General features: G+C 52.8%; 2 protein-coding genes across 4 annotated transcripts in view; both read left to right on the top strand.

Annotated features, from left to right (window-relative positions):
• The window catches only part of SEPTIN12 (septin 12), a 19,868-nt gene extending 19,684 nt beyond the window's left edge, over nucleotides 1-184 (top strand). The window contains exon 10 of the mRNA XM_017506034.2: nucleotides 17-184. Coding sequence (XP_017361523.2) covers nucleotides 17-75 — 59 coding nt within the window. The 3' untranslated portion in view covers nucleotides 76-184. The remainder of the gene's footprint in view (nucleotides 1-16) is intronic.
• A 1,938-nt stretch (nucleotides 185-2,122) lies between these two features.
• Nucleotides 2,123-9,371, top strand: part of ZNF500 (zinc finger protein 500) — a 16,258-nt gene continuing 9,009 nt past the window's right edge. The window contains exons 1-4 of one of the 3 annotated variants that reach the window (XM_017506005.2): nucleotides 2,123-2,299; nucleotides 3,263-3,777; nucleotides 7,288-7,471; nucleotides 7,711-7,775. In XM_017506005.2, the coding sequence (XP_017361494.1) occupies nucleotides 3,361-3,777; nucleotides 7,288-7,471; nucleotides 7,711-7,775 (666 nt within the window). In that variant the 5' untranslated portion in view covers nucleotides 2,123-2,299; nucleotides 3,263-3,360. Of the gene's footprint in view, nucleotides 2,300-3,262; nucleotides 3,778-7,287; nucleotides 7,526-7,710; nucleotides 7,776-9,371 lie in introns of all 3 variants that reach the window. The other 2 variants (XM_017506004.2, XM_017506006.2) reach the window with 2 other exon arrangements.

The raw sequence follows: 9,371 nt of genomic DNA, 5'->3' as shown, positions 1-9,371 counted from the left end.
TTCTCTCTGGCCCCAGGACCTTTGCACCTGGCACTCCATCAGTCTGGAATCCTCTCCCCCAATTCCCCAGGTTAACCCAAGGCTGCTCAACCGTCATTTCCACCCTGAAAGTATCAGGTCCCCTCTTTTACATCCCTTGGTAACATTTGCCTAAGATGTGATTAAACAATTCTTCGTGCAATTATTTTGTCCACTGTATGCCTCTCTTGGTAGAATGCAAGCTCCATGAAAGCAGCACCTGCCGGCGCTCGGTCACCAGAGCGCCTAGTTAAGAAGGCAGATGAGAGGACGCAACAAGCATTTAATATGCCTGGATGAATGGTTTTAAATGAGTTACAACCTTGAGAGTTAACCTCCCCCATTAACAGATGTGGAAACTGAGGCTCAGAGCGCGCAAGGGAGTGGCCCGCCGTGTCGACGACAAGGACACTGCCGCGGGGAGACTACAGCTGCTTCCTCCGGGGCTCTGGAATTGCCGGCAGCTGGGGAGAGCCTCCAGGCCGCCAATCCACCGCTGTGGGGCTCGCAGGAAAAGGCCTCCGGGGAGGGCGCGGGGCGCTCTGGGAAATGTAGTCCCGCCAGCTCCCTGAATCCAGCGTCCCCAACTTTCGCTTCCGGAGGGCTCAGTTCTCGCGCGTTGCTTTGGGAAAGACGCGCCATATTCCGGGAGATCTCTCTATGTCTCCCCACAGTTCGGGAGGCCAAGGCAGGCGGATTCCTTGAGCTCAGGAGTTCAAGACTAGGATGACCAACTTGGCGAAACCCCTTCTCTACAAAATATGCAAAAATTAGCCAGGTGGGCCAGGCGCAGTGGCTCACACCTGTAATCCCAACACTTTGGGAGGCCGAGGCAGGCGGATCACCAGGTCAGGAGTTTGAGATAAGCCTGGCCAACATGGTGAAACCCTGTCTCTACGAAAAATACAAAAATTAGCCAGGCGTGATGGTGCGTGCCAGTTTTCCCAGCTACTTGGGAGGCTGAGGCAGGAGAATCACTTGAACCTGGGAGGTGGAGGTTTGCAATGAGCCAAGGTCTTGCCATTGCACTCCAGTCTGGGCAATAGAGTGAGACTCTGTCTCAAAAAAAAAAAAAAAAAAAAAAAAAAAAGCCGGGTGTGGTGGTGTAGGCCTGTAGTTCCAGCTATTCAGGAAGCTAAGGTGGGAGGATCGCTTGAGCCCAGCAGGTCGAGGCTGCAGTGAACTGTGACTGTACCACTGCACTCTAGCCTAGGCGACAGAGCAAAACAGTCTCAGAAGAAAATAAATTTAAAAAGCCACTTCATTCCAACAGTGATATTCACTCGGGATCGTCTGTGTGGCGTCTGTTAATTTAATCCAGTGTTGCTTATGCTGTGCAGTGCGCGAGGCCATCCCTTTCCCGTCTTTTTTTTTTTTTTTTTTTTTTATACAGAATCTTGCTCTGTTGCCCAGGCTGGAGTGCAGTGGCGTGATCTCGGCTCACTGCAACCTCTGCCACCCGGGTTCAAGCGATTCTCTTGCCTCAGTCTCCCAAGTAGCTGGGATTACAAGATGCATGCCGCCACACCTGGCTAATTTTTGTATTTTTAGTAGAGACGGGGGTTTCAGCATCTTGGCTAGGCTGGTCTTGAACTCCTGACCTCCTGATCCACCTCTCTCAGCTTCCCAAAGTGTTGGGATTACCGTGCCCGGCACTCTTTTCGGTTTTAAGAAAAATTGCTTCTCCTGAATTTGAGCCTTAGTGGTTAGCAGCCTGGACTGAGACACGGACTGAAGTTTTGTTACGAGGCGGATCCTTGCCTCAAGCTATCCTTCCCCGCCTTGGCCTCCCAAAGTACTGGGATTACCGGCATGAGCCACTGTGCCCGACCAAGTTTGCTGGCTTTGAACAGGGAAGAGGCGGACTTCATCTGTGAACTTTTTCAGGCCAGAGGAGAGGGGGTGTAGAATAGTAACTGGAAGAGCAGCCCAGAGACTGCGGACTGCCGCACGCTCGCGCATGCTTACTGAGATGCTGGGCTACGTTACCCACAATGCGTCCCTTTGAGGACCACATTAACCACAATGCGCATCGCGGGCCCGCCCACGCAGCCTTGTTGCCACGCCCAAACAGCCGGCTCAGCCAATGATTCGAAGGCTGCGTTACCCACAATGCCGCCCGCTAGCCTGGCCATACGGCCTGGTTCCCATGCCTGACCTGGGGGTCTTCGGCCCGGCTTTGGCGTCCGGGGCTGCGAAACTTGAGGTCCGCGGTCTCACTCCAGCTCATATCCGCCGCTCCGACTCTGGCCCGAACTTTCCACGGCCCGCAGCACTGCCAGTGAGTGCGGGGGTCACGGGGACGCGGGTCCCGGTCGAAGCTTCGATTTCGCGGCCCCGCCAGCGTCGGGGTCTGCTGCAGCCTCGGGCAGCGCTCACCCTCCACCTGAGGGGTGAGACGGGAAAGCAAGCCGGCCTGGGAGTCCCAGCCCTCCCAGGACCCTGGAATTGGGGGGCCGTTGTGACCACCCTCTTGCGGGTGTCTGACGGGGTCTTGTAGGGACTTAAGGGTTTGCCAGACCCGGATACCGAGGGTCAAATTGAGGCAGAGTCTGTACCTTGCTTGGCACAAGGGCCCAAGTTTTTATCAGATTTCCAAAGGAACCCCTTCCATATAGGACCCACTGTAATCATAGAAAATGACGATTCTCGAGCTCTGACAGCAAACATCCCTTTTAGATTGTTTTTGTTTTTGTTTTGAGACGGAGTCTATCGCCCAGGCTGGAGTGCGGTGGCGCGGTCTCAGCTCACTGCAACTTTCGCTTCCCCGGGTTCAAGCGATTCTACTGTGTCAGCTTCCCGAGTTGCTGGGATTACAGATGTGCTACCACCACGTCGGGCTAATTTTTGTATTTTTGGTAGAGACTGGGTCTCACCACGTTGACCAGGCTAGTCTCAAACTCCTGACCTCACGCGGTCTGCCCACCTTGGCCTCCCAAAATGCTATTGCAGGCGTGAGCCACTGCGCCTGGCCCATCCCTTTTAGTTCTGTCAGCAACCTGTGTGTGTAGGCCCTGTTATCATCTCTGTTTGCCCAGTGAGGAAGCAAAGCCCAGAACCCTTCAGTAAATTATGTCAGAATTAACAGGGGTTTAGTAGCAAAGATGGCATTGATTTACTTCATCCCTTTTCTTTTTTTCAGGGGGAGTGAGCTGGTCTTGGAACCAGGGCAAGGGCTTCCTTGTCCAGAGGGCTTATCCAGCCCCAACGCTGCCCTTCAAATGGTTTTGTCGTCTTTCCGCAGGGCCCTGAAAAAAAAACTTCCTGTGTCTGTCCAGAGGTATACAGAGAGAGACAGGTTCAATTCTAAGGCCTAAAAAGGAACAAGTCCCACTGGGAACAATGGCCACCATCCCTGGCCTCCAGCCCCTGCCACCCTTGGAGCAGGATCTGGAACAGGACGAGATCCTGATTGTGAAGGTGGAGGAGGACTTCGGCTGGGAAGAGGAGCCCTCCGTGGAGACGGAGGACCCCAGCCCCGAGACTTTCCGCCAGCTCTTCCGGCTCTTCTGCTACCATGAGGTGGCTGGGCCCCGGGAGGCCCTGAGCCGCCTCTGGGAGCTGTGCTGCCGCTGGCTGCGGCCGGAGCTGCGCACTAAGGAGCAGATCCTGGAGCTGCTGGTGCTGGAGCAGTTCCTGACAGTGCTGCCGGGGGAGATCCAGGCTCGGGTGCGCGAGCAGCAGCCGGAGAGCGGTGAGGAGGCCGTGGTCCTCGTGGAAGGGCTGCAGCAGCGGGAGCCCAGGAAACACAGGCAGCGGGTGAGGTGGGGGGCATTTTGACCCTCAGGTGAGAAAACGGGGCCCTGCTGCTGGGGTTTGCAGCTGGAGATTCCTTGGTCATTGGGTGACCAAGGGTGGCTTCCTGGACACTGTGAATTGAAGAAGGCACCTGCAAAAGGTTTCTCAGCCATGGCCAATGGGTGTCCACCCTTTGATTAACCACATGCTACCCTGATAGCCATTTATTAGCTACAGCAGATGGTATGTGAACACTGTCCTAGGTTAGACCAAACAGGTTTTTGGGTTGTTTTTTTTAAGACACGGTCTCCCTCTGTTGCCCAGGCTGTAGTACAGGGGTATGATCACGGCTCATTGCAGCCTCAACATCCTGGCTTCAAGTAATTCTCCCACCTCAGCCTACTAAGTAGCTGAGACTACAGGCATGTACCACCACACCTGGCTAATTTTGTGTATTTTTTGTAGAGACAAGGGTCCGCCATGTTTCCCAGACTAATCTCAAACTCCTGGCCTCAAGTGATTCTCCCACCTTGACCTCCCAAAGTGCTGGGATTACAGGCATGAGCCACTGCGCCTGGCCCAGACACAGGTTTTGGTGGGAGATAGGTCCAGCATACCTTCGAAGGCAAAGAGTTGAAACTACCCCCAAAGTGGGAGAACACTGGGAAGAAAGACCAGGGGCATGGGGGGCACTTGGGTTAGAATCCCCATAAGTTCTAGAGTTGTGCCATGCAAAACAGTAGCTGCTAGCCACATGTAGCTTTTAAAATTATAGTTATATACTTTTGTGTGTGTGTGTGTGTGAGACAGACTCTGTTTCTCTCTCACCCTGACAGGAGTGCAGTGGTGCGATCTCAACTCACTGCAACCTCCACTTACCGGGCTCAAGTGATTCTCATGTCTCAGCCTCCCAGGTAGCTGGCATTACAGGCATGTGCCACCATGCCAGGCTGATTTTTGTATTTTTAGTAGAGAAAGAGTTTTTGCTGTGTTGGCTAGGCTGGTCTCAAACTCCTGGCCTCAAGTGAACTGCCTGCCTTGGCTCCCAAAGTGCTGGAGTTACAGGTGTGAGCCACCACACCTGGCCACTATGTGGAATGTTAAATTAATTCCTCAGTCATACTGGTCACCTCTCAAGGGCTCAGTTGTCACACATGGCCAGTGGCTACTGTATTGGATGGCAGAGACTGGTGCCCCGAAATCTCTATAGACTGTCCCTCTCCACCTCCTTCCAACCACATTTGGAGGAGCAGGGAAAGCCTCTTACTCATTTTTCCTGCTTCAGTTTCAGTCACTGAACTTATTGAGATTAAAATAGAAAAGTCCTGCCACCTGCTGTTTCAGTGCATTTTTCAGGGCCTTTATGGATGGGGCACATGGGCAGTGCTTACCAGCTGCGTTTCTCCCTATAGCAGCGCCACTGGCTGCACACTGCTGGTCTTTTACAGCCAGCAGAGGAGACATATCCCCTAACGCTTGACCAGATGGTGAGCTGACTGCAGTTAGAAAATCCTCCCATTGGCCAGCGTGATGGGTCACACCTATAATCCCAGCACTTTGGGAGGCTAAGGTGGGAGGATCATGAGGTCAGGAGATCAAGACCATCCTGGGTAACACAGTGAAACCCTGTCTCTACTAAAATACAAATTAGCCGGGATTGGTGGTGGGCACCTGCAGTCCCAGCTACTCCAGAGGCTAAGGCAGGAGAATCGTTTGAACCTGGGAGGTGGAGGTTGCAGTGAGCCGAGATTATACCACTGCACTCCAGCCTGGTGACAGAGTGAGAGTCCATCTCAGAAAAAAAAAAAAAAAAAGCGAGGTGTAGTTGCTCGTGCCTGTAATCCCAGCACTTTGGGAGTCTGAGGCAGGTGGATTACCTGAGGTCAGGAGTTTGAGACCAGCCTGGTCAACTACTGAAAATACAAACATTAGCCGGGCGTGGTGGTAAGTGCCTGTAATCTCAGCTACTCGGGAGGCTGAGGCAGGAGAATCGTTTGAACTCACAAGGCGGAGGTTGCAGTGAGCCAAGACCGTGCCATTGCACTCCAGCTTGGGTAACAGAGCGAGACTTTGTCTCAAAAGAAAAAAAAAGAAAGAAAGAAAATTGTGCCATTGTGGTGGCCAAGAACTCAGGATTTCTTCCTAGCCGGCTGGCCTCTTTCCTGGCCCCTGCAGCTTCAGTGTTTGGGGTTCCTGGCATGGCTTCCTTCTGTCACTGTCCCGGCATCTCTGCACACATGCCACAGGACCACCATCGAGCAGAGAGAGGCAGGCTCTGCTCCCCAAGGGGACTACCCTCCCTTAGAGGTGTGGAATGTTGGACAAGAGGAAGCCCAAGACAGGGTCCCTGACACTGAGTTTGCAGTTGTCTGGGGATGTCTCTTGTCCAAGTGCTATTACAGAGCTCAATTCTAAGATCCAGTTTCATCCAAGTCACCTTTTCTGGTATTAGGAAATAGAGCATCTCAGAGCACCTGTTGATAATTTCTCACACCCACCCCCCTCCACCTGGGACAGAGTCTTGCTCTGTCACCCAGGCTGAAGTACAATGGCATGATCTCGGTTCACTGCAACTTCCACCTCCCAGGTTCAAATGATTCTCCTGCCTCAGCCTCCCAAGTAGTGGGATTACAGGCATGTGCTACCATGCCCGGCTAATTTTTGTACTTTTAGTAGAGATGTGGTTTTACTATGTTGGTAGGCTGGTCTCACACTCCTGGCCTCAGGTGATCCACCTGGCTTGGCCTCCCAAAGTGCTGGGATTACAGGTGTGAGCCACTGTGCTTGGCCAGATAATTTCAAAAAATCCAGCAAATGCAGTAATGTGAAGTTCTAAAATGAGGCCAGGGCTGACTCAGGGCCCTTCTGACCCAGGGTCTATCAGGAGGGCCAAGGAATGGAGGGTGAGAATGTGAAGGAGTTGGGTGTGATGGCCCACGCCTGTAATCCCAGCACTTTGGGAGGATCGGGCAGGCAGATCACGAGGTCAAGAGATCGAGACCATCCTGGCCAACATGGTGAAACCCCGTCTCTAGTAAAAATACAAAAATTAGGCCGGGTGCAGTGGCTGACACCTGTAATCCCAGCACTTTGGGAGGCCAAGGCGAGTAGATCATGAGGTCAGCAGTTTTGAAACTAACCTGGCTAAGATGGTGAAACCCTGTCTCTATTAAAAATGCAAAAATTAGCCGGGCGCAGTGGTGGGTGCCTGTAATCACAGGTACTCAGGAGGCTGAGGCAGGAGAATCACTTGAACCCAGGAGGTAGAGGTTGTGGTGAGCCAAGATCGTGCCACTGCACTCCAGCGTGGAGACAGAGCAACACTCCATCTCAAAAAAAAAAAAAAAAAAAAAATGTGATGAAACACGATTGCAGTGACAGGAGAGACCATGAAATAGAGCAGACTGGGAGCTGGCAGCAGGGAGCCTAAGGGTGGGCAGCGGCTGGGGTGCCTGAGATGGTGTGGGGCCCTGCGGGGATTTTCCTTTTGCCCTTCTGGGAGCTGGTGGGCAGATCTCTGTCTGTGTGCAGGGCTCAGAGCTGCTTTCTGATGATGAGATGCCCCTCGGGATAGGGGGACAGTCCTTAAAATGCCAGGCGGAGGCTCAGACGGAGGAGCTGTTTCTGGAGGAAGAGGCTCGATGCTCCAGCCAGCAGCCCCCAGCCCAGCTAAGCCACAGGCCACAGAGGGGCCCGCTGCTGTGGCCAGAGAGGGGTGAGCAGCACCCCTTTGGAGGAACGGGAAGTGGTGCAGGGAAGGAAGGTGAAGGTGAATGGGGCATGGGGTGTGGCCAGAACAGGGTGTGGCCTGCCTGGATGCGGGGTGCACAGGCTCTCCAGCAAGGAGTGGGTCTTGGGTGGGCAACCACCGGGCTGTTGGGGCCTTTGACTGCAGGGGTGGTGAGGCGGTGCTGGATGAGCTGTGTGACTGGTGGTGACTCTGCTCCTTCCCAGGCCCTCCGGCCCCCCAGCATCAGGAGATGGCATCAGCCTCGCCCCTCCTTTCAGCCTGGTCCCAGGTGAGTAGGGTGCTCCTGGTCTACAGCGTCCCAGGGTCTGGCCCGACCTCCCGTGTGTCACACTTCCTTGTTGAGCGGAGACTTCTCTCCCAGTGGCCAGGGTTTTGGATGTCAGAGGAGCTCCTTCCTAGAATTTCCTCCCTTTCGTCCAGCCCTGGAGTTGCTTCCTCTGGCCTCCTGGGGAGTCTTCTCTCCAGAGGCCGTTTAAGTACTCGGTGACGCCCAGAAGATTCTGGGGTCCAATAGTGAGACAGAGTGGTGACTCCTGTCTTGCTGGGCACAGGGGCCTTTTGGGACTCAGGAAAATACAGGTTCATCTTACACCTCTGGTGTGGAATAGGAGTCTTCTTTGTTTGCTCACTTGTTTGTTTGATTTTTTTTTGAGCCGAAGTCTGGTACTGCGCTCACGCTAGAGTGCAGTAGTGTGATCATGGCTCACTGCAGTCTTGACCTCCCGGGCTCAAAAGATCCTCCTGCCTCAGCCTCCTGAGTTAGCTGGGACTACAGGTGTGCACCGCCACACCTGACTAGTTGTTCTTTTATTTTTTTGTAGATACACAGTCTTTCTGTGCTGCCTAGGCTGATCTTGAACTCCTGGGCTCAAGCAATACTCTTGCCTCAGCCTCCCAAAGCACTGGGATTACAGGCATGAGCCACCATGCCTGGCCTGTTTGATTTTTATTTTCATATTTATTTATTTATTATTTATTTATTTTGAGATGGAGTCTTGCTCTGTCACCCAGGCTGGAGTGCGGTGAAGAGATCTTGGCTCACTGCAACCTCCACCTCCTTGGTTCAAGCAATTCCCCTGCCTCAGCCTCCCGAGTAGCTGGCGTTACAGGAGTTCACCACCACGCCCGACTTAGTTTTATATTTTTTGTATAGACATAGTTTTACCATGTTGGCCAGAATGGTCTCGAACTCCTGACCCCAGGTGATCCACCCATCTTGGCCTCCCAAAGTGTTGGGATTACAGGCATGAGCTACTGAGCCCAGCCCTGTGCATTTTTAAACAGCAGCTTGACTGGGATGTAATTCACATACTGTACAATTCATCCATTTAAAATGGGCTGGGCACGGTGACTCATGCCTATATTCCCAGCACTTTGGGAGGCTGAGGCGAGTGGATCACTTGAGGTCAGGAGTTCCAGACCAGCCTGTCCAGCATGGTGAAAATCCCGTCTCTACTAAAAAAAAATTTAGCCGGACGTGCTTGCCTTGGACCCAGGAGGCAGAGGTTGTAGTGATCCCAGGTCTGCACTAGGCCATGGCAACAGAGCAAGACTCTGTCTCAAAAAAAAATAACAGTACAGTTTGTGTCCAGAGTAGTGCAGCCATCACCACAGTTTTAGAACCCTTTAGCCCCTCCACAAAGACCCCCTTGACTCATTAGCAGAGTCTCTCCCTTTTTCTCCCTCAGCACCTGGCAACCACAAAGCTCCTTTTTTCTTTGTGGATTTGCCTGTTCTGGAAAGGGTTGGCTTTTTTTTTTTTTAAACATGGTTAACCTATGCTTTTTATTTATTTATTTATTTATTTATTTTATTTATTTTTTTTGAGACGGAGTTTCGCTCTTGTTACCCAGGCTGTAGTGCA

This window comes from Cebus imitator, unplaced genomic scaffold (assembly GCF_001604975.1).
Source record: "Cebus imitator isolate Cc_AM_T3 unplaced genomic scaffold, Cebus_imitator-1.0 Scaffold346, whole genome shotgun sequence".
Lineage (NCBI taxonomy): Eukaryota > Metazoa > Chordata > Mammalia > Primates > Cebidae > Cebus > Cebus imitator.
The sequence above is the reverse complement of the archived record's forward strand: the minus strand, read 5'-3'. Positions and strand labels throughout refer to the sequence as shown.